Source organism: Elgaria multicarinata, chromosome 2, assembly GCF_023053635.1.
Source record: "Elgaria multicarinata webbii isolate HBS135686 ecotype San Diego chromosome 2, rElgMul1.1.pri, whole genome shotgun sequence".
Taxonomy (NCBI): domain Eukaryota; kingdom Metazoa; phylum Chordata; class Lepidosauria; order Squamata; family Anguidae; genus Elgaria; species Elgaria multicarinata.
In genome coordinates, this window is record NC_086172.1 from 107,458,499 (window position 1) to 107,484,266 (window position 25,768).

At 40.5% G+C, this 25,768-nt stretch overlaps 1 protein-coding gene across 1 annotated transcript in view; it reads right to left on the reverse strand.

Moving 5' to 3' along the window:
* SLC17A6 (solute carrier family 17 member 6) overlaps positions 1 to 25,768 on the reverse strand; it is a 63,729-nt gene that overhangs the window by 15,128 nt on the left and 22,833 nt on the right. Inside the window, exons 4-6 of the mRNA XM_063117355.1 lie at positions 4,175 to 4,289; positions 2,140 to 2,227; positions 1,113 to 1,199 (exon numbers count right to left, since the gene is read on the reverse strand). Coding sequence (XP_062973425.1) covers positions 1,113 to 1,199; positions 2,140 to 2,227; positions 4,175 to 4,289 — 290 coding nt within the window. The remainder of the gene's footprint in view (positions 1 to 1,112; positions 1,200 to 2,139; positions 2,228 to 4,174; positions 4,290 to 25,768) is intronic.

A 25,768-nucleotide genomic window follows, 5' to 3' on the forward strand; every position in this document is an offset into this window, starting at 1 on the left:
AAGGAAAGAAATAAAATCACACGATAGAATGTTAAAGGAATCCATCTTGGCAGCATTATGATTATTCATTGTAGACAGAGACCATTTCCTACTCTACAGTATATATAGTCTTAGGATACTGCTAGCCAGAGGGCCCCTAGCACTAGCAAAGAGAAGACATGGAGCAGTTTTTCTATTTATTTCTCCTTAAAGGATTTTCTGCATTAAAGGAAAATATGCAAAAAGAAATGTGTACACCACAAGTAGAAGACAGCACCATCTGGACCTCCTATAAACTTCCGTGAATGTGGTAAGGCAACAGCTCCATAAAAGGCTCATCTGGAATCACCCTTAGCGATAATTGTAACACTGATTTTGTTTTATTTATTTTTTATTTATTTACTTACTTATTTATTCTGACCCTGTTCAGACGACACACTAAGCCATGGTGGTTAAGCATTTTGAGCTAAGTATTATGGAATGGGGTGAACCATTCCTAACCATGGTGGCTACATAACCACGATTTAAACACGCTCAGTAACCGTTTGCTGCAAAAGGGTTAGCAGCTTAACCATGGTTTAGTGTGCTGTCTGAACAGGCCCTTTGGGTTGTATCCAATTGGTGTCAGTTCACTGATGGCGGCACCAGAGTCTGCAGGACAAGAGAGCTTGCCAATAATTGCCTCCCTCCTTGTTCTACTCACAGTGGAATGACATCCATCCATCCATCCATCTATCTATCATGTTTACCTTAAGCTTCCTCTCCAAGGAACGCTGGACTGAATTTATGGCTCCTAACTTCCCCTCATTTATCCTTGCAAGAACTCTTGTGGGGTAAGTAAGATAAAGGGACAGACTGAGCCAACATTACCCAGTGAGCTTCACGGGGAAGGGGGTTAAATCCAGGTTTCCCCAGTCCAGATCCAATATTCTATCCAGAACACTCTTGTGCTGTGTTTTAATCATCTCATAGAAATCTTCCAGGATTTATTATTATTAATAATAATAATAATAATAATAATAATAATAATAATAATAATAATAATACTTTTTTATGAATAAAAACAGTTTCTAAATGTCTAATAAGGCTACAGATATAATGCCATGATGTAAGGTGAACAGAGTATATCATACCATACACATAGAACACAGATGACCATCCAGTATATTGCACTAAAATCCCAGCCAATGGCATTGCAATGACTGCACCTGCATAGGAACCTGGAAGAGAAGATAACTATTAATAAAATAGAAAGTCTTAATTAGGTGGTATCAGGCCTGAACTTCGTAAGAAGTCAGTTTCTGTCAAATGTTCAGTGAGTACCACTTCAATGTATGAAGGCATTTATACTTTTGGAGGTTACTGACAAAAACTTTTCATTGATGTTTTCTGGAGACTCTCTGAATGATATCACCATTCTTAATTGTGTTTAATTAATTTATTAATTAAACAATTTCTGTGTTGTTGTTGTTGTTGTTTTTGCTTCTTTTTAAATTTTGTTTTAACTGATTTATTCTGTTTTTATTTTCATTTTACCTTGTACACCGCTCCGAAATTTTTCAATGGGGAGCGGTATATAAATATTCTAAATAAATAAAATAAATGAATAATTGGTTGATATTACCACATGATCAGGTCACATAATGTCATTCCCCAACTCAAGAAGAAACCCATCAAATAATGCAACAAACTTGCACAAATATTTAGGAGACTTCTTTGGTTCCATTTGGATTATTTTGTCAGTTTGGAATATATTAGATGTATTAAAATGGCCATCTGAATGCTCCACTCTTGATTTAGTGCCAAAGTTTAAATGTCTTAAAAACACCATTTCCTTTGCAGCTGTAAATTGGTATTTGGATACTGGAGAAATACTTAAATTATTGTTTCACCACTTCAGTATTTAATGCAGTCTGACAAATAAATCCAAATGTACTTCTCTGAATCAGACCTCTAATATCAGGGAGAAGTTCTTAAGTTCCAAAGTTTTGTTCACAGATTGGGAGGTGTGAGACTGCTATTGTAAACTCTCTTCTGTGGAAGCAAATCCCACTGCAATTAATAGGTGTGAACATTGGTGATGAATTGGAAGAGAAAAAGAACAGAAAATGCTAGGAAAGGGCAAACAGAAAGCATTCAAAATATTAAGATGTCACTTACCACAGAAAGACGTAGTTGCTAGTCTACTTCTCTCTAAAGGAGGTGCCCATTTGCTCCATATTCCATGGCAGGCTGGATAGGTTACACCCTGTGGAGTAGGTTATTCAGTTTATATCTGCTACAGCTAATATAAAATGAAATTGCATCAGGAGTAATCAGCTACATGGAATGAATCTGAGTGCATAAAATTTGGGGACGTTTGTAAGTTATGTCATGCACCAAGGCAGGAAAGTGATATCACTTTATTTATTTGTATTTATTTGTATTGGTGGAGCAGAATTCTATCCCCTCCATGGCTTCCCTTTGCAATGGCTGCTTTAGCACCATTTTTCACTTGGCCTTGTGCTTTCTTTTCTCCTTCCCTAATTAGTCACATGAACGATCAGTCGTAGTCAAAGATTATGGAGTGAACTGAGTGACATCATATTGACTAAGTGATGATGATACCACTGAAAGAAAGTAAAAGCAATTGTGATTTAAGTGATTTAAAGGGATAGGCAAATGGTTGGGCCAAGAGTGCCAAACATCAACAAAGCTGAGTTGGACAGATTTTCATTAACCACAAAAACTGTGACTAGTTTCAGTTCAGCTGTAATAATAACAGCATTAGTTACATGTAACAAACAACATGTATGTATTGCAGGCTGTTGTCCTATACATACTTACCTGGGAGCAAGTCCCATTGAACTCAGTAGGACTTACTTCTGAGTAGACATGTATAGGATTGCACTGTTAATTGTTAAAAAAAGCATTCTGGAGTAAAGAAGGTTCTTTTGCATGACATTCTTTTGAGCAGGCATACTACAATGCCACATTGATACATGAAGTTCACTGGGAACTTTATTTTATTTTTGTTAAGTGTACTTTACACAGTGTCCTTTCCATCAGTCATAATCTCTTCATGAATGATTGTTGCAGTGAATTCCTAAAATCTAGTGACCATCGACATTCACATACCAATATTGATCATTCACTTTTTGAAGGGTGGATGCTAACAATCAAATTTCACATGATGATCAACATTCACCAATGTATCTCTGAGTTTATGAACATTCACAAAAACTTTGTTCATTTAGGATTGTCAGCAAACACATGTAAACTTTGACAGCACATTTTTGGATATTCATTGTAAAACACACACACACACACACACACACACACACACACACATTCTGGGGTCCCAAAGTGACAGGGAAGTAGATGGCAGCACCTCCCTCCCATTATGGCAAAAAATTGGGACTGCAAATTTTATTCCACTTGCACATGTGGACATTAGCACAAGCATGCATTAACTTTAATGCACATCAGTGCAAGAAGTGCTAGTGTGCACTTTCACTAATATGCATCAGCACAAGTGTGAATTTGTGGAAATTCCTCCCATCAACAAATAGAAAAACTGGTCTGGACATCTGTGGAATTGGAATGCCGATTTCTCTGACATCCCCTATCTATCTATCTATCTATCTATCTATCTATCTATCTATCTATCTATCTATCTATCTATCTGTATCTCGGATGGGGGGTGTTAGTGTGTCCTGCTTCTAGTGGAGATAGATGTGGGTGCAAATGTGTCTTTTTAGGTTGTCTGCAGACTTCTTGCCTTGCACTGGGAACATCCATCAGCAGCTGCCTGTCATTTAACTAAATGGGCTTATTTTAAAGACTAACCTTGTGAGGCTGTTCCTTTATCGCAAGGGCAGACAACCTGCAGCCCTCCAGATGTTTTGGCCTACAAGTTGCCCATTCCTGCTTTACTGCCACTTTCTTTGTACCTCTCCCAAGGGAGAATAGCAAGTATTTTCTCGCCATCCTATCCTGGCATTATCTTGTTTTCTGACCAGGCCTTCCCTAGATTCAGAATGAATTTCCTCAGGTACATTCACATGCACCCCTGGTGAGTGTTCCTCCAGGCAGATTTTGCAATTCATTCATGAGGAATAAGGGCAGCAGCAAAGTACATGTTGGAACAGAGAAAATATGTAATGTCAAGGGAATACATTGATCATGTTAAAAAGTTTGCATTTCTTCTCCATACCTCAACAAGACCTTGCAAGATTCTAACGAAGATGACACATCCATAATGCACTCGAGCTGCAGATGGTATTAGCATATTGAGTGTGGACGTCAAGAGTATAGCTGCACCAAATACCCTGTAAGAGAAAAAGGTCATGGATATGGTACTGTTTAAAATTATGCCTGAATTCTAACACACACGTGTGTACAGTGTACAAAGTAGTGCTGTGCCAAAAATTTTGGCAATTTGTTTTTGGCATTTCATGGGGCGGCGGGGGTGGGTGGGGGTGGGGGAATGAAAACTCAGGTGAAAGAGGTTGGGAGAAGTGAGAATTTTGGAGAATTTTTCTCCAAAAAAGGTTTTCCACATACCTTTTTAAATGTAGCCAGTTGTTGAGGGGACTTTTTTCTTTCTTTTTATTTATTTTATTTTAAAACATCACCACATTTTCAGGAGCCCAGGATTGCTTATTAGATGCCTATTGGAGAGGGAGAGGCCACATGGTCTCCAATAGGTATAAACTTAGAAATGCTGGGTTCATCCAAATGCTTGAGGAAGGGGGGTGTTGCTGTTTTTTGGAAAACTAAAAAAAAAAAATAGGAAGAAGGGCCCTCAGCAACCAGCTACACTTAAAAAAGGTATGTGGAAACCCTGTCCACCTCCCCAAGGAGAATATTTCCCCTCCTCCCTGTGAAAGAGGCAGAAAAAACAATGCCCGTTTCTCATAGAGTAGGGTGACCATATGAAAAGGAGGACAGGGCTCCTGTATCTTTAACAGTAATGTAGAAAAGGGAATTTCAGCAGGTGTCAATTGAAGAGGGTGAAATTCCTTCTTCATCACAACAGTTAAAGCTGCAGGAGCCCTGCCCTCTTTTGTATCTGGTCACTCTCCTATAGCTAGTGTAGCTTTAACTGTTGTGATGAAAAGGGAATTTCACCCTCTTCAATTGACACCTGCTGAAATTCCCTTTTCTACATTACTGTTAAAGATACAGGAGCCCTGTCCTCCTTTTCATATGGTCACCCTATCATAGAGAGAGAAAGTTCTCAAAAATAGGGCCCCCCCTCAAAGATTTGTAGTTTTATATCTAAGTCCTCTGCAATAGGACTTAAATATAAAACTCTGCATTCATGTAATAGGTTCGATACTTGCTAAGATGTCTATTTTAAGGGGATAATTGTGATTTCAGGGTACACTACCCTGTGCCTTCCAGATATTTTGGACTACATGTTCCATCATCCCTAGCCAGCATGGTCAATGATCAGGGATTATAGGAGTTGTAATCCAAGACATCTGGAGGGTACTAGGTTGCCCATGTGGGTTACAGAAAGTTATTTTAAAACAATTCTGCACACATCTCTATATGAAAACACATTTCTTCACCAGGAAAACTGTTGCAGAATCCACATTGTGGGAAAATACATTCAGGGACAATGTGGCAGGGTTTATTATTATTATTATTTATTTATATATATAGCACCATCAATGTACATGGTGCTGTACAGAGCACCTTTGGACAAGAGAGCACACCAATGACTTCTGGTGCCATTGCAATTTTTACTTTAATTTCAGTGCAACCTTATACATGCCTACTCAGAAGAGTTCCACTGTGTTCAGTGGGGCTTACTCCTTAGTAAGTGGGTTTAGGATTGCAGCCTTACAAATATTCAAGCACAGACTATTGGAAGCCATCAGACTCCTAAAACAAAGCAACAGATTTATTTATTTAAACTATTTCTTGGTTGCCTTTCAGAGCAAGAGCCCTTTACGGTGGCATACAACAATAAACATATAAACCAATATGGCAATAGAAAATGTAAAAACAATATTGAAACAGGAAAATAAAAACAAAAACAGCATATATGTATATCAGCATAATATAAAAGAGATAACTGCAGCTACAACCCAGTCTGATAACACATGATCAAGGGAAGGCCAGAGTAAAGAAGTAAGTTTTCAAGACATTTGGGGCCTGGTAGAGCCCCTGATGGCAACTTATACCAGAGTTGTGGGGTCACTGTGGAAAAGGCCCTCATGTGGAGTATGGCCTGGGTGATATTGGTGAAAACGGTCCTTCAAGTAGTTTGGTCCCAAACCATTTAAAGATTTTAAGGTCAAAAGCAGCACTTTAAATTGGGTTCAGAAACACACTGGTAGCCAGTCCAGCAAGCACAGGATAGGCATTATATGAACAAATTGCCTCAACTGCACCAACAGTTTGGCAGCCACATTCTGTACCAGCTAAAATTGTTGGACCAACTTCAAAGGCATCCCCACATATAATGCAGTAGTCCAGCTGGATATCACTAATCCATGGCAAGTTCCACCCTCTTCAGATATGGCCATGGCTGGTATACCAGCTTAACTGGGTAAAAACACTTCTGGATAGAACTATTCATTTGGTCTTTTAGGGGGAGTGTGTTCTTATCTAAGACCAGTTGTAAACCACCATCCAGAGTAATTGGTTTCCCAACCCACAGTACCTCTGTCTTGTCTGAATTAAGTTGCAGCTAGTTTAACCTCATCAACCTCAAAACAGCTTCCAGTAGCCTCTCTGAGATGTATAGATGAAAATCAGTGTTGGAACTGAGTATCATCCACATACTGATGAGACTTCAGTCCAAACCTGCTGATGACTTCCCCCAGCAGTTTCATGGAAATGTCAAAATGCATGGGGGACAGAATGGAACCTTGCTGCACACCACAGGCTAATGGCCATGGGTTGCAAAAAAAGTCCCTTGGTGCCACCTACTAAGATCGTTCCTCAAGAAAGGACTGGGACCACTTTAAAACCATGCCTTCCAAGCTCTATCCAGGGGTCCAGAAGGACCAATAAGATTGCACTCCCCCAATCCATTCCCTGACATTCCATCAACCAGGGCAACCAGCACTGTTTCTCTCCCATAACCAGGGACAGAAAAGCTGAAACCTGATTGGAATGCATCTAAATAATCAGTATCATCCAACGCTGCTTGGAGTTGTGAGGCCACCGCACCACATGCTCCAGCATCTTGTCCAAGTATGACAAATTTGGCAGAGGATGGCAATTATCTGAAACCATAGGGACTCACCATTCCTTCTTTCAAAGCTGTGGGCACCTTACCACGCCTCACAGAGGCATCGACCACCTTGAAGGTCCAGGTACCCAGCCCAACCCTGGCAGATTTCCCAATCCAGGTTGGACAAGGATCTAAAGAATAAGTAGTAGGCTTCAATCCCTAAGCAGTCTGCCCAAATACTCAGGTTGCACAAGCCTAAAGGTAACCATAACATGATGAGATGGTGCACTAACCCTGTCCATCTCAGACTATATCAAAACAATGACATCCAAGTCGGCATGAATATGAGTGACTGTACCTACAAAATGCTTATTCAGGAAAATGTCTATTAACCCCTAGAACCCATTGATGAAATATCAGCCAACTATCCTGGTCTGTTACAAAGCCCTCTGTTTAACAAAGGATGGTCACTCAACAGTCATAACAATACCATCCACTGCCATGGTATTTAATTTCTCAATATATCTTCACTCAACATGAATTATCACTTGAACATTTGTAGCTGAACATGAGAACTGACCCAACTAAGGTGTATTGTGTTGGCAGTGATGGCTGGTAATATAAAAGCTTTGTCTAACGTGTTTGACGTCTAACATTGGATTCAAACATGCAAGAAATGAATTGATGTTGCATTCATTGTGTAGTTAAAAGGCATGTATGAACATATTTTTAAAGAAATGGGTAGAGGAAAAGTACCATCAAAATTTGTCCCAAAGGAAGACCTGTGAACAAAGTTGATTTTGAAACAGAAAGCTGTATGTCTAACATTAATTTCCTTGTGTATAAATAGAGAAGGCAGTAGTTGATACATCAGCTGCTCATTAAGAATCTGTTTGAGGCATTTGGCCAGGTTTTCAAGAGATTACACATGGAATGGAGGTTTGAGTGCACCCCCTTTCCCCCCATGGCATTAGCCCTATAGATGTTGTGTCTCTGATGAAGCAACTCACGAAAACAGGCATTTTTAAACCAGTAGCCTGTTAAAAAGGTCCATAAACACTGAAGAGACTAATTTGTGACTTTACACTGTAGATTCCTGTTGTAACTACATTATATTGTATGTTCATTAGGTTTTGAAATATTGAAGAGACCTATCCATGTCTCAATACTACTGATTATTATTACAATCATACAACATTGCAATTGTCTATAACTTTTATGCTATCTGTTAAAGATTGTTTTTGTTACAATAATGTTGAATTTTTGTTCTTGTTATAAAACCTTCTGTTTGTTATAACTGTTCACCCTGTCTTTGACTTTAATATTTATACTATAGTAGTTGTGTGCCTTGTGCACTACTTTGGCTGAATCTAACATCAATTTCCTACCATGAGCTTCCTATATGACCTTGAACAGTTTCATCTACTTTCCCAGCTGCTGTTAAGTACAAATGAAATAAGGAAAATGTGTTGCCTTTAACTGGAAACAGTAGTATAACGGTGAACACCAACCAAACAGTCGTTGTGACCTTGAGACAAAAATGTGGTTTGTTTTGAATTCATTCAGGACAAGGCAGGAAATATAGGCATATTACAATGAGTAGAGCACACTTCCAATGCTTTCTATGCATCTGTTTATACACGCAAGGAGAGAGAAAAACTTGAGCTGAAAATAGGATTGGTTTTGTTTGAAAAGACAGACAAATGGTTTAAGGCAGCTGTGCAGGAAAAGGTCACTTGGTCCATGGAGGATGCTCCACTGAGATGGGCCTCCGCCTCACTCTTGTACTATTAATACATCCCATCAAACCTCTTTCTATATAAACAATCTCTCTTTCTCTCTCTCTCTTGAGAGAGAGAATGCCTGTGTGTGTGTGACAGAGTGCATATACCTATGTTTGACAGCTTTTCCTCACAAGTTTCCTGTAATTTTTTCCTCCCTGGGTTAACTGTACTGGCCTGAATTCAGTGTTTACTTTAACATATAGATTGTATTTCCTGGATGATGAACTATAGGAAAAGAATGAGTGGCTCATTTCCTGGTCTTTTATTTTTAATCCACTCACTCCAGTACATTTGCATTGCAATCCCATACAGGTCTATTCAAGAGTGCAGTTTTATACATGTCTTTCATCAGCACTTTTGACCTTTAACAATGTTCATTTCTGTTTGATAGGTATATCAAATAATGAATAAATTAGAAGGCACCAGCCAGTGGAGGCTGGTGGCTCTGATTTCAGTGGAGAGTGTGAATCCATTCTAGGTTTCAGGCAGATCTCTAAAGGAACTATCCAAGGTGCTGAACCTTATCCCCAAAATAGGTTCAGATGCACAGACCCACCAAAATTGGAGCCACCAGGCTCTACTGGCACCAGGATGTTAAACCTGTGGTTTTTAAAACTTCCTGCTGAAGAACTCAGACACATCTGCCATAGGTCTTCTGTGCATGATGAAACGTTCTGGAGAGCACATTCTAGGGAGTGTCTTCAGTGTGAATAAGAAGCTGGTGGTCAAGCCAGCTAGGCATTATCTCCAGCAGTACAGCTTAGAACGTATTCAATATTCACCCATGGCTGCATGTGGCAGACAACTAATGGTTGTTGTTTTGGGGATGCTTTGGTTTTCTACCATTGCTGACCTTCTCACTGAGAAATCCCTAATAAATATCTAAGGAACCCTAGGGATCCCCTGAGCACTGTTGGTAAACCACTGTGTTAAACATGGCAGACAGCCTATAATAACATATTTTTTCATATTCTTTGTGCTCAGGACAGGTGTCAAGGGTTGGCTTGGTTGGGCAATGGCCAAGAGCCCACAACCCGGCAGGGGGACAACTGACAGATCTGTTCCTCCTCTTTATCATTGTATACTCCTTGCTCACCCAACACACTCTCCCTCCCTCTCTCTCTCTCTCTCTCTCTCTCTCTCTCTTTCGCCCTTTCTACACCTACAGGTGTAGAGGGAGGGAGAGGGGGCAATCCCAGACTTACCTGCTTCCTGGATCATTGCCCTCAGTCTAAACGGGCCGCGCAACATCATGGGCATTACGGCCACCATTTTTTTTAAAGGGCCAGAGCTGGAGCGCTCTTTTGTTTTCTTACCTTTTCTTAAAAGGTAAGAAAACAAAAACAAAAAGCCCTGACCCCGCTCCCCACTTCACGTCGAGGGCACTGGACTCCCCCCATCTTGGCTCCTTCGTTCTGATAACCCCCGCTACTCATGGGGAAGAGGGAAGAAGCCGGGATGGGTGCCCACACCGCCCGCGGTCTTCAGGATCATCCTGGGACTGCATCTTAATCACCCACATGTTTAGTTTTTTAACAGTTTTTAATGCTTTATGTGTGTATGTTCTGTGTTTTAGAATTTTAAATTTTGTATACTTGTTTTTATCACAATTTTAGAATTTCTGTAAACCGCCCAGAGAGCCCTGGCTATGGGAGCGGTATATAAGTGTAATAAATAAATAATAAATAAATAACAAAATAAATATAAATAAAACTGGGATAACTGAGGTCTCAGTTATCCCAGAGAAATGGAGGGATCACCCCTCTTTGATCCCAGGATCCCCTGTGCATCATTTGGACACACAGGGATGATCCCAGGATGATCTCTGGAAAAATGGCTGGTGTAGAAAGGGCATCTCTCTCATTCTCTAACTCACTCCGTACTCCAGACAATGACGGTTGCATGATGGCAGAGCAGTTGATGCCACAACCTGCTTGCTCATTGGCTCTCTGCATGGCAAGCAAGCAGGTGGTAGCAATGATGAGGAAGAGGAGGAGCAGGAGCAGCAGCTGGGGAGAATGCAAATGAGAAGGCAGATTCATTGAGGGAGGGGGGCATTGAGGTGTCTTGCCAAGGGCCCTCCAAAACCTGAAACTGGCCGTGCCTGTGCTTCTCATTTTGGGGAAACAGCATGCTTCAAGCTCCCATCAGAGAAGAAAGAGTTGCTAATCTTTTTTATTGTGCCTTGTATGGATGCCACTGCTTGATTTTCACTGCCCTTCTCTGGACCTTTCAGTGTCTGGTGTCATTTTCTCTCTGAATTAAGCAGAGCAGAAATGAAAGTATTTCACTGAAGAAGCATTTGATCATTATCTATCCTTTTCTGACCCTTGAATGGTACATCCTAGCATTCCATCTGCTTTCTTTGAACCACTGTTCTACAGCATACAAAGGTTTCCATCCAGCTTCTTGAAATGATATAGGAATAGTTCACATCAAACTAAGGGCAAATACAATGGCCAAACTACATGGAGCTAAAATAAAACTTAACTACAGATGCTAGGTGTTGACCTCTCATCTGAAGGTCTGCTACATGAAGGCCCAGCTTCCAAAATAACCTTTTCATGTCCATTGGTACCAGTTTCTAAACATTTGCACTGATATGCTGGCCTAAATTGCTAGCATGTGTGGCCAGGAGGAGGTAGGGCATGATTTTTTTAAAAAATAGGGATGGGTAAGAAATTAGTTTTGCACTCTCTTATTCTCTCTGTGTCTTGATACAAACGTAGCAAAAATTGCAAATGTCTTTATAAACAGGATGGGGAAAACCCTGAGATTAAAACAATTTGAATATGGAAGAAAGTAAAACTGACAGATTCCTCTATCCAGGCGCAGGGCTTTGAGTGCTTTGCTCTTAAAAGTCTTAAGAATCTCTCTTAAGTCTTGAATCCCTGTGAATTCAACCATGTTGTGGTGCTGAATGACGGTTGCCTAGAGATGTGAAGGCCAGGAAAAAAAACTGGAAAAATTTAGAAAAAAATCTTTTCTCCCCATTTTTTTCTGAAGCCTTTTTTGGTTGTCATCATCTCTCTCAAAAAAAAATTTTGGGAAAAAATAAAGAAAAATGGATTATGGGATGTTTTATTTTAGCAAGATGAATAAAATGTTTAAGAGAACTTGTTCAGATATTTACTTCTCCAAATGATTTCTAAAGACTATGTACAGTATCAGATTATTACAATTTCTGTGCACCAAGGACAAGCAAGTCCTAGGTTGCAAACTGAGACTACAACTCTCAAATGCAAAAGCAAGATGCATTTCTGCCTCTAGGGGGCACCACCATTGAAACAGAGATTGAAACTGATAGTGATAAGCTATAGCTCAGAAAATGAGTCTGATTAAATTTCATGCATATTCATTGAACCTTGGTCGACCCCTTTTTTTCTCAGTTCTTTTTATGGGAATGGGTGCTTTATATCTGCTTGACACTGTGGAGGACTAGCAGAGACATAAATAATTTTCTTTGTTACTAATGTTGGTGGTTTCTTCAGTTGTTGTCGTATTACTTTTCTTTCTTTTTTTCTTTTTCTTTTTTTGCCTGCTCCTCATAAACTGGCAAAACCAGAGGTTCCTAACGGTTCAGGAGCTTGTAGCTCCATTTGTTATGATTTTTTAAAAAAATGAAAAATAAAAAGTAAATTAAATTTGTAATAATTGTTTGAATACACTGTACTTTTAATATACCAAATGTAATAATTTTGTGCATAATTGGACATAATTATATTTTATGTTCCTAAAGTAACAAAGTGACTTTCAATCTATAAAAAGAGCCAGTGTGGTGTAGTGGCTAAAGTGTTGGACTGGGAGTCAGGAGATTCAGGTTCTAGTCCTCACTCGGCCATGGAAACCCACTGGGTGACTTTGGGCCAGTGACAGACTCAGCTCAACCTCCCTCACAGGGCTGTTGTGAGGATAAAATGGAGAGGAGGAGGATTGTATATGCCGCTTTGGGTTCTTTAAGAGTAAAAAAGGGGGATATAAATGCAATAATAGATAAAAAGTGCTAATATTGCATAATTTCAATTTTTCCAAAATTTTCCATTCCCTCCTCCAAAAAAATGGGGGGGGGAACTGTCATCCCCCCACCCCCTGGCTTCAAAATTTCCAAAAATTTAGCATCTCTAGGGTTGCCACCTCTTTCTTTCTGACAGGTTCTGCATCTTTAACAGCTATCTGTCAGGCAGGAACAACATGGTCCTCCCCATGCTGGGAATAGCTGTACTTGTTGAATTAGGCTGGTGCAGATGGCTGAAAATTTCATTCCGTTCATATTTGGATAAGAATGAGCTAAAATTTATAGTTTCCTTCATAAATGGGACAAAAAGAACCTGAGATTTAAAACAATTCAAGTATGGGAGAAAGCAAAATAAAAAGATTTGTCTATCACCACGTTTACATTTGCAAACATTGTACTAACACAGTGGATTCTCCTTAAAATGCAACACGACTCTTAAACAAATGTCTGGATGTTTCCGTATCAAAATAACTCCACAGTCCTATTAATGTCTACTCTGAAATAAGTCCTACTGCCTTCAATGGGGTTTATTCCCAGGAAAATGTGCATAGGAATGCAGCCTTAGTGGAGGAGCTGGAGTGGTGGTGGTGAAAAAAAGAAGTAGCTCTGTGACATATAAAATTCACCTGAGATAAGCCAATATCATTAAGGACATTAAAACATTGTGTGATTATCTGTCAGCAGATGGAGCAATTGCTTCACTAAATTGTACTTTAAGAATCAGATTATCTTCTCTTCAGTATATCACATCTTAAATTGGGCTATTAGTTAAATAAAAATGGAATTTCCAACTCCCTACAGCAAGATCACCTCTTTTTCCATTATGGAAGAACAATGTAAAATACTACTGGCATTGGAATAGTAAGAGGAAAATATTTGTATCATCTGAATAGCCCTTTCAAGGTTAGGCAATTGAGTGCCCTCCTAATGTTTTGGACTTCAACTTTCATAAACCCCAGCCAGCACACCCACCAGGGACTATGGGAAGTATAGACCAAAGCATTTGGAGGGCAAACTACAGACACCTCTACCATCCTCCTTTCTAGGAATGCTTTGTCTCTGCAGTTGATCTACTGACACCTTCTAAAGTAATAGGCTCAGAAGAACTTCCAGGAGCAGAAAACTTGAGTCTTTGGGCCCTGTAAGATCCCTTCTATCTTAACCACATCCTGATGTTCACCTATGGAACATTCCATCTCAACTATGGAATGGGATCTTGAGAGGCTTACAATGCAACCTTTGCATGCTTACTATATTTGTGGCCTATAGGGCTTACTCACAGGAAAGGGTGCTTAGAATTAGAGCCCTAGATATACAAGTTCCTGTTCAGCTGTACGATTTGGCCAAGTTCCATTTCTCTCCCTTCTATTTCCATCTGTAAAATGGAAACAACTGCAATTTACCCCACAGGACTGTTGTGAAGACAAACAAGATACCAGCAAGTGAAGTACTGCAGGTGCACACATACACATGCACACGCAGACACACACACACACTTATTGCTTTTCATGATGCCTTATCACTCACTTCCTGCAGTTTTATAGGATTTTTTCTGCTTTTAGAGTGTTTTACTCCTCATTCCACTTTTCGCCTTTGTTAGGAATTGCTCCATTGGCAGTTTTAATACTGTTGTAAACTGCTTTGAATGTGTTATATAATAAGAAGTATATAAATATTTTAAAGAAAGAAAGAAAGAAAGAAAGAAAGAAAGAAAGAAAGAAAGAAAGAAAGATTAGATCCTGCATGTTTGGAGTTCCAAGCCTCTATTCTTCCAGATTAATCCTACATGGATTGTTTGATCGACTTCAGTTCTGCCAGTCTCATCAGAATTCATAAGCTTGGTTAGAATGGCTCCTTATAATCAGGGAAGTGCCTTTGATCCAGCAAAGGGTCCTGCTGAAGGAAATAAATATGTTGGAGAAATCCACAACTAGTTCAAATGAATTTGGATTTCTATGTATCCAACCTGTGGATTCTGCAACGAATGGGCTTTTTCTGAGTGGCGCAGATTCTGTGGACTTGCAGAGGTTTTTATTATTATTATTATTATTATTATTATTATTATTATTATTTAATTTGGGAGGGGGAGATTTGTATAATTCTGCACTTGGGCTGATGTGCATTAGCACAAGTGCATATTTTCACAAGTGGAACAAAACGCTCATGCATCCCTAAAAAAGATTCCAATTCTGTAAATAAGTGGACGATGGAATGACAGACACCTGGCAATCCGTGAAATACAGATGGAATATTTTGTGGTTTAGTGTCAAGTGCTTTCCCTTTCTCTTTTAGTGGTTGATTAATGATATTTTATGTGCGTTTTTTTTTTAAAAAAAATCATAACAAATCAAAACAAATAAATAAAATAACCAGTGTGTTCACACTAGAAGGGAGGCAGATAAACCCCTGAATAAATAAAACATCAATAAAACCAAGAGTCCTGATCCAGAAAGAACTTTTAACTAGAATTTTAAACGACTCCATATTTTTGAGCTCCATATTATTATTTTTTAGAATGTCTGTATGTAGCCTGTTAAATAATGCAGTATCTGAATGCTGGCAGATGCATTGGACTAGCAGTTTCCCTTGTTATATTAAACCTGTGATGAAACAAGCTATTTCCATTCATTTTTAAAATATATATTCTTCTCTATGTGACATGTGGGTGGAGGCATCTGTGTGTGTTTCCCTGGCTAAATCCTATTTTAAACCTTTAGTGAAGGATTAATATGGATAAGCTGACTCTGTGCCACCACCTCTAATCTAATAAAGGCCTGAATACATTATTAATTTTTGCTGCACATCTGAGCCCACGTCTGTCAAACAAATCCCCCCAGCCCCCTCCTCCCCTACCCCACTCCCTTAGTGCATCATTAAGTTGTGAAAATGACTTCATCACCTGTGACAGAAAAATGGAAGACTCTCAAGCCATATGGCAGAGGGAACTCACTTGGCGTTCTATTAGCCCCCTCTGTGGGGGAAGCTGATGTAAAAAGGCACGCTGGGGTGGTGGGAGACCAGGACCTTTCCATGTGGCTTCTACTGTACTGGCTGCTTGGCACAGAAAACAAAGCAGCACAGGCTTGTGCCAGGGACGACACTCCAAGCCAAATGTCCTCATTTCGGGCTTCAGCATGAAGCCAAGCTGGGGGCTACACTTCACACCAGCACACGCAAGACAGGGGCAGCGTAAGCATCGTTGGTGGTTTTATTATGTTCCTCATGGTTTTAATTTTTGTGAACCGCCCAGAGAGCTTCAGCTATTGGGCGGTATAAAAATGTAATAAATAAATAAATAAGCTGCCTTCCATTCTCACGTGCCTCTGAGATTGCAATATATATATACATAAAAAAATCACAAATGTGGATTGATTGACTCCAAATATGGATTGAGTGACTCGCCCTGAAGCTGCCCCCTTCCTGCTGCAATTAAGCTTTTTTAAAAAATATATAGTCTTAATGCAGAGGGACAATTTTTGTGGAGGGGGCACGATGTTGGGGCAGGAAGGGCTAGCTTTTCCCTTCCCAGCACCCCCACCCCACCCAAATACCACCCTCGCTGTGATTAAAGGTGCAATCCTGTGCACAATTAGGCAGAAAAAAACTCCTGCAACTCCCACCATTCCCCAGCAAACTGTGCTGGCTGGGGAATGCTGTGAACTGTGGGATTTGTAGGATCCCCTCCCCCCGTGTAAATATGCATAGGATTGCACCCTAAACTTTTTTAATGCCTCCATTGACACGGATGGCTTTTCTAGATGGGGCTTTTAACCCACCACTTTACATGGCTTCTGCTTCTGGATTCTTTTGGGGATTAAGATCAGATCCCTCTACATATTTTTTTTTTCTTGGTTCCCCCCCCCCCACACACACATCCACACTTTTTCTATGCATTCCACTACATAATGTCTCAGTGGCACTGTGGTATAGTGGAATTGTGCAACTAAAGTTGTTGTTGTTGTTTATTCGTTCAGTTGCTTCCAACTCTTTGTGACTTCATGGACCAGCCCACGCCAGAGCTTTCTGTCAGCTGTCGCCACCCCTAGCTCCCCCAAGGACAAGTCTAGCATTTCAATTTATCAGACTTTCCTAAATCAAATAAAAACCCCATGAAAAATGCTTTGAAAACACCCTGGAGGAGGAAGAGGACGGCATTGAAAGCATCTGCAAACTAACGTGGGTGAGGAATCGCAAGCACATGATACATGTAGAAAAGCTCCAGCCCAGGCTTTTTAAAGACTTGATGCAGCAATGTGGAGGAGCAGGGAACTGTCTTATCTCTGATCAGTCCTGAAATTTGGGGATTTGAGCACATACAAAACAATGAACCAAATGAAAAAAAATCCCCCTGTCCCTGTCATGACTTCCGTACCTTGAACTGAACCTGGAATCAACCTAGCAGCCAGTGCAATTTAACTAAAGTAGGTATAACATGTCAAAATGTTCAGCTTCCAGTGCAACCTAGTGGCTGTATTTTGTAGCAACGGCAGTTTCCAGACACTTTTCCAGGACTGCCCCATGCAGAGTATATGATAGTAGTCTATCATAGGAGGTAATTTGAGCATGAATGACTGTGACAAAGGCCTACCGTTGTCAAGAATGGTCATAGCTGGCCAGTTGATACTGGAAAAAGGTGCTCTTCGTAAATGAATATCTAGCAAGAATGCTGGATCAAGGAGCAATGCCGTGGGAAACAAGATGCGAGCTTGATTCCGACTTTGGAGAGAGGCACAGGTATGCTTCAAAAAGCAAGGCCTGCCTTCCATGGATTGTTAAATAATATCCACAATAAGTTTAGATGGAAAAAGGAAAGATAAGAAATTAATAATTTTTTATAAGTTGGCATAATATTTGGTAGAAACAGTACAATATGATGACTTGAGTCTCCTACCATTTACACTTTATAATGCATGTAGTTTTTGAGAAGTATTTTCTAATGCTCTACTTGTGGATAATAGAAACATTAATGTATTAAAAAGCGTGGCGGTCATATGGACCTATAGCTCCAGATGCATTTCATTTTTCCCAGTCCCCTTCATCCCATCCAGCCATGCTCCTCTTCATTTGGCTAACTGCCAGTATGTGATGATTATTCTTCCACTAACCTTGTCTAGATCTACACTATTGCTTTATAGCAGTGTTGAAGTGCACTGATATTTGTTGGGGCATATTACACATTCCATACACTGCAACAAATATCATTGTGTGACCTAAGAGGCATAAATGTGCAAAAGAGATATAACGTTACCATGATGGAATCATAATGATTTGACACAAGGTGTAGATCTGGCCCTTCTTATCCAGCCCTCCTCCCAGTCTCCACTTTATATAGCCATTTGCTGACTTGGGCACCACACCAGCAGAAACTGAGGGGGCCCAGGAAGACAATGAACTGTTAAGAGCTCCCTCTCCTCCTTTCTACTGTTCCAGTGGCAAAGCCAGGGTTAAGATGTGGAGTCTTACTCCTGGTGGCATGTTGTGAGAGAGATGCCCCACTATTCTAGTGTGTGCACCCCATCATGGAGAAAGCTGATGTGAGCAAAAAAAAAAAAAAAAGGTTGGTTGTGGTCCCCTTACTGCTAAGCATCACAAGAACAAAGACACACCTGAAACAGTCAGCAGTGTTTATTGAATAGCACAATAGAAATTGTGTTTGTTTTTGTCCCTGCAGACAAAAGTGGTATCAGACACAACAAAGTAAGAAGAGCAGCAGCCCCCATCACTGCATATCACTGCTGGGCAACACTGCGTCTGTTACGTTACTGTCTGTAGTGCATTCTGGAAACCACAGGAACCACACTAGAACAAAAAGATAACTCGGTAGAGGAAGAGGTGGCTTTCCTCTGGTCACTGCTGTTGCTCTATGCCTCACTTTTGGCATGCATGACACTGGGAGCGGTAAACATCCTTGCCTCTATGAGCATCAAATGGCTGCTTGGTTGTCTGTAGAGAGACAAGAGAAACATGCGGATCACAATATATAATGGGTAGCAGCTGCAACCAATAGTTCTGGGGATTGGGTGCTCATTAGAGAATGTTGAGTGAATGTTGAATGTTGGTTCCCATTCTCCCGTTGACAGTCTATGTTTGGGGAGTCATTGGATGGGTGGGCATGAAGGGGAAATAATGTGGTCAGCAACTCACCCATGCAAAGGAGAGAGTTGCACTGGAATTCTCCCTGCGGCTTCAGGTTGGTCAGTAACATGTATCCTGGCCCTTATCCTGCAAGAAAAATGGGTTATGAATTTTGGCCTAATTCAAGAGGGAGGAATTCTATGGCCATGGATAATTGAGTGTTCTACATATCTATCTCTTCTCCTACCTGGAGAGGGAGGGCTTACCTTTGTGGATTGCTTTGTCCTTGTAGTTGCAGCAGTGGAGTTCCTGGGGAGTGTCAGTGTCTAGAGTCCTGAGGGTACCTGTAAGGGTTCTGAGAAGACAAGTGTTCATCTGTGCTTTGTTTCTTTTCTTTATTTTTATCTCCTTGACTGTTGGGTGTTCATTATTTGTGCAAAGTTTTCCCTTTGCAAACTGACTCATTAGCAACTTTTCTATAGCCAAGTTCTAGACTTATGTGTTCCTGGTTCTCTAGATACAGGGACAAGGTAATGTAATGCCATATTACACATTTTTATATATGTGATCTGTGTTCCTTTGCTAGAGCTTTGTGCCCCTGGTAGTGTGCAGTGATTACCTACAGTAGTTATATAGAATCCTCTTGTCCACTCTGGCTGTGTTTCATGGGTCTTCAATTACTCTCACAAGTATGCATTTCTAAAACAAATAATTGCGCAAAACAAAACATAACAAAAATGGGTTTGGATTCATTCATAACCTTGACCCACTGAAATCAATAGGCCTTAACTTCATAATGGCTTACCTACATTCTATTGATTTCAACATGCCTATCCTAATTATGACTAACTCTGTATCCCACCCAGAAAGTCTAGGCTTGATTTGACAAAACTGAATTTTGGAGAAATTGTATATATATATATATATATATATATATATATATATATATATATATACACACACACACACACACACACACACACACACACACACACACACATACACACACACACACACAAACCAGTTCTTCCTTTTACCTGGGAGGAATGTGGAAGATGCAATAGAAGGGGGAATTTGATCCTCTGGTGGTATCTGTTCCATTGGCCAAAAGACACTTACATACAACCCCAAGTCTTACTGCATAATCTATAGTAACAAGAGCTATTTAAACATTTTAAAATGTCAGAATATGTATGATTTTCATTCTGGAAGGCCAAAATAGGAATATTATTATTACATTTGTATAAAATCAAGAATGTTCTGAGAACGTCTATTTGAATGAGGCATAAACATTGCAATGGCTACATGAGTGCACCTGATCAAATGAGATATCTGTAATGCTGAAAGTGTGTAATGAAACTAATTCACTCAAGGTGTCATATTTTCCTAGGTTAAAAATCTAATGATAGACAATTAATTAACAAAACTCTAGCTATAGTTCTTCTCTTCCTCACACATAAATATGCATATGTCAAAGTGTATGCAAGTCATTTACTCTTGCCCCATTGTTTTCCCACATACAAAAAGCGCTTCCTGTGTTTTCAGATTCAGCTTCTCCAGTCAACACATATCAAACCAGAAAAAGAAACCAGTTCAGCGACAACAGCTTTATGAATACCACCACTTCATCACAAGAAAGACAATGTAAAGGGTATCGCATGCTGACAAACTCATTCTAAAATCTCAATGTCTCAATGTCATTGGGGAAGAGACTTTACCATTAAAGTCTAGTGTGCTTTGTAAAGGCTGATGCCATTTGCAGGGACAAAGTGGGGGCCGCATTGTTTCAGCAACAACCATGGACTTGTCCTTGTCAGTGTCTCCTTACTACACAACTGCTGCTGTTGCAAGAACAAATAAACATCAACAAAAAAACAAGAGGGGTAAAAAGGAGGACAGTGGGCCCCAGGCTATAGGAAAACAAGAAAAAACACCAGACACTGTGCAGGGAATCCCAGCTGTAGAAAACCCCGAGTGAGTGAGGGCGAAGAGTCCATCGAGTGAGCTTTTCTATCAAAGAAATAAGATTAGTATAGAATTTCTTGGCTGCTGATAAAATTATACTGGAATTGGAACAAGTATGTAGGAGCTGGTTTAAAATGGTCACAATAACAATTAGCAATCAGTTGAATCCAGAGTTGCCGTTCTGCGAATGGAAAGGCTCTTTCTGTTTGCAGAAGGGAACACAGTCTGGTGGAGGTTGCCACTGGAGGAATGAAGGGAAGGCAGTTTTTGCAGATTCCCTCCTTCCTGTTGCCCTCACCACCCTCTTCCACTCTGTTTGGTAGGTCCAGCGCTCTCTTGGAGCAGCTTTTCAGGAGACTGTAGGAGGAAAGAAGAATGGGCAAAAAAATGCCTCTCCCTCTTCTGCCAATGGTAGTATCCACTGAGAAGGTATCTATGGATCCAACCCAGTAAGTTTAATAACATGCTATAGAGCCAGAGTTGTATGGAATGGAACTCCATGAACTGGATGATCCCATATGCAGAAGGGGAAGTGAGTTTCATGGATTCCACTTCCCTCTGCAGCTCCCTATGTTCCTCATATCTGCTATGGAGGGTTGAGGGACCCTCTGGAACAGTGTGTAAGGTGGTAGGAGCTGTAGCAGGAATGAGGAATCACCCTGCCCCCTAACTCCAGCAGAAGGCTCTGCTGGATCTCTGCTCCCTCCACCAGCAAGAGAATCTTTCCATTTGTGGAGGATGAACTTGAATCCCACCTATTGTTATTTCTTGCATTTTAATTATCTTTTAAACTTTATATTGCTTTTCCATTTTATCCCACCTTTTCTCCAAGGAATTCGAGGTGGCATGGCTTGTTCCCTCTCCCTATTGTAAGGTTGTTCAGGATGAGAGATAATGACTGCCTGAAGGTCACCCTGTGAGCTTTATGGTTGAGTGGGGATTTGCAGTTAGATCTACCCAGACCTAGCCAACACTCTAAGCCCACTATTATGTTTGTTGGTTTTACTACTGCCATATTTTAGAAGCTGTATTTATTTTTAAAAAATGTTACCTACTGTGAATGCAATATTTTTTTAGCAGAGTAGGACATAAAATACCTTAATTAAGCAGTATGTGCATCTACAGTAAGTTCAAGCAATCCCCTGAAGTTACACAGAGTCTTTTTAATGAATTTTACAATGCTGTAAAAAAACAAGAGCTGATACTACCTATAGTAGTAGTAGCTGTAGTAGTAGTAAGCAGCAGTAGTACTAGAATAACAATTTACACTCTTCATTATTCCAATGTGACTGAGGAGTCTTTGCTTCCAATTATCAGCCTACACACATATGACTACTCTATTTTAACAGAGATTTAATAGGGCTCATTATCAACCACTAGACTGGAAAAATAAAAATTAAGTTCCCTTGAATTCTACTGACACAAATCTAAGCCCAAGGGGAAATAACTCAAGGACACTTGTTTACTATGTGGCTATGATCACTTTGTGAAATACAGAATCTGGCTTCCCATAGAGAATCTGGTTTATGTGGGGTTTTTTTTAAAATTTTCAGACAACTACTTAGTTTTGTGCAGTTGCTTTTACAGTCACCTTGCAGTAAAGAATTGAGCAGAACAAGATTGTCTGAAGGTTCTCTGTGGACCACTCCAATCTGTGGAATCAAACAAGATGGTCCTGTGAATAATGCCATCTGAGCATCAAGTTTGAACATCAAAATGACACACTGAGATCGATGCTCCACATTTATGGAACTCTCTTGTCCTAGCAGTAAAGCAAAACACTATTCTGAACACATTTCAGAAATAGTGGCTTTAAAATCTTCCTGAGATTAAGTGGGTGTAGGGATACCGATTATATATTATTTTTTCTTCTTATTGTGGATTAAATTTACACATCATTACCAGTCATCACACTTTGGAAAAAGCTGTAAAATTAGCTTGAAGACTCTGGTAGCAGCCCAGTCTATATGCATGGGACTTTACAATGTCAACCTAGCCCCAGTTTCAGGGTAGCAGGTGAAGCAATAGAATACATATAATATTGCCAATAAGATTCTGGCCAAAATAGCTTCCTTACAGTGAATGTTTTCCCCTTGCTGTTTTCTACCACATGAATTTGGGACCATCACCACCAGCAACGTAGAGAAGGGATTTGCAGACTCTCCAATCCATGTGATGAGTACATCCAATCATTATAGTAGAAGGGCATCAGTCACTATGAAGAAGCTATTTTCAGCCTCATTTCCATGGCCAAGATCAGGCCTGGAGTCCCTATGTATGCAACTCCCAGAAGCTGTACAGTGCCTACGCATCTGACAATGTATCACAAGAGATCCCTGAACTTCTGGGACTTCTCGTGATTGCCCAACCTCATGCAGGCACAGCACAGCTCCCGAAGTCAGAAAGCCAGCTGGCCAGCAAAGCAGCACGCAGCAAGCAGTGAGGTGGGAGGGTGCAGTGAGGTGGGGGGAGTGGGGGGATGACTGCTGCTTCTTGGTTCTGGCACTAATTACATAGCTGGCCATGCAGGCAGGCAGCAGGACCAAGCAGCAGCAGCAGACACTCTGAATGGGGAGAGCACCACTCTTCCTATCCTCCACTGCCTCCTGCATCCTCTTCCTACTGCTTTATGGTAGGGCCAGCCCTCTCTTAAAGAAAGGTTGTAGCCAAAAGTGTCCTTCTGCCAGTGAAATGGACACCACTATCAGATCAACTCCCACCCACCCCATCCGCTGCTTTCCACATGGCCCTCACCTTTGCTATGAAAGGCAGATAGATGTGGGGAGCGATGGCTGAAAAATGGAAGTAAAACTCCTGTGTAACACCATGATGATGTAAAAGGAAATGTTTTAGATTTCAAACCAAGGTAAATTCATATCAGCCAGCCCAATTATGACTTTAAAATTGAGATTTAGTAGAATGTTGGAACTTCATAGAGAGCCATCAACTCACATAATAGAATGCAAAGCCATGGCCTCCTTAAACATTATGCACTCTAGCAGGAGAAACCACAGTAGTGACATTCGAGCCTGCACCTTAAAAGCAGACAAATGAGATGTATGATGCCTTAAATTGCTATTAGCACTCAGTTTTATCTTGTTTTTAAGGTCTGACCTGATTAAGTAATGCAGAAACATAATACTAATGCAATACTAATGAGCCTACATGTGGATTTTCCTACAGTTATTTGCAAAGATCTGATCAATATGTTCTGCATACAACTCAGAACAAAAATGTTGCCTGTACTCTATTCCTTCAACAATGGTACCTACCTTTCGTAGGCAATGATCATTTCACAAAAGTAGATATTATCCAGTGATGATTACAGGAAACCGTAATCAATTAGTCTGCCATCCTGGACATCAGGAAAAACTTCCTGACTGTTAGAGCAGTGCGACGGTGGAATCAGCTACCTAGGGAGGTTGTGGGCTCTCCCACACTAGAGGCATTCAAGAGGCAGCTGGACAACCATCTGTCAGGGATGCTTTAGGGTGGATTCCTGCATTGAGCAGGGGGTTGGACTCGATGGCCTTGTAGGCCCCTTCCAACTCTGCTATTCTATGATTCTATGATTCTATGATCCTATACACCAACCTTCCCAAAACTAGTGTCCTCCAGAAGGGCTGTGCTACAACTAGATGCCTGTGACAATGGATTGGATGAAGGCTAATAAACTGAAACTCAATCAAGTACTCTCCCTGAAGGAGCAGGTTTGTAGTTTGGGAGTTCTCTTGGAGCAATCTTTCTCACTTGAGGCTCAGGTGGTATCAGTGACATGGAATGCCTTCTACCAATTTTGGTTGGTGGCCCAGCTATGTCCTTATTTGGACAGGGATAACTTGGCTTCAGTTGTCTGTGTTCTGCTAACCTCCAAGTTAGATTACTGCAGTGTGGTTTTTATGGGCCTGCCTTTGAAGCTGCAGCTCATGAAAAATGTGGCAGCCAGGTGGATGAAAGGGACCAGAAGGTTTGAACATACAACACTGATCCTGACCCACTTGCATTGACTGCCTGTATGTTTTTGAGCCTGATTCAATGTGGTGGTTTTGACCTATAAAATCTTACATTGTTCAGGACTGCAATACCTGATGGAGCGCCTCTCCTGCCATGAATCTACCTGGACACTATGTTCATCACCTAAGGCCCACCTGGCACCAACATTATTAACTCTAATGTAGTGGTTAAGACCTTTCTCTGCTCTCAGGCATTTAGCAGCATGTGATGAGGTTTTAATCAGGTCCTGGATTTTTTTTATCAGTGATTGATTACAATTGTTTTAGATATATGTGTGTCTCTGTGTTGACTGTCTGTTTATATGTTTGTACGTAACATATTTTATAATGTATTTCTAAGGTATTAATCTTTGTAAACCATCCAGAGAGCTTCGGCTATTGGATAGTATAGAAATGAAATCAATGAATGAAATCAATGAATGAACTTCCATCACCCCAGCTAGCCATAGCTATTGGGAGTAAGTCTGTCAATACTGTCAAGAAATACTTTTGTAAGCCGCCGTGAGAGCCTTTTTTGGCTGAATGGCGGCATAAAAACCCTTAAATAAAATATGTGTGAGTAGAAATCCATAGGGGCAGGCAACCTTTATTCTGTTGTGGGTTGCAATCAAACATGGGTAATCTAATTTTTGTGAACCGCCCAGAGAGCTTCGGCTATTGGGCGGTATAAAAATGCAATAAATAAATAAAACTGTTGGGTGAACAGGTGGTGGGGATTGTTTGTAAGTGGTGGGTGGGGCCACAGCCAGCAGAGCCAAGAGTG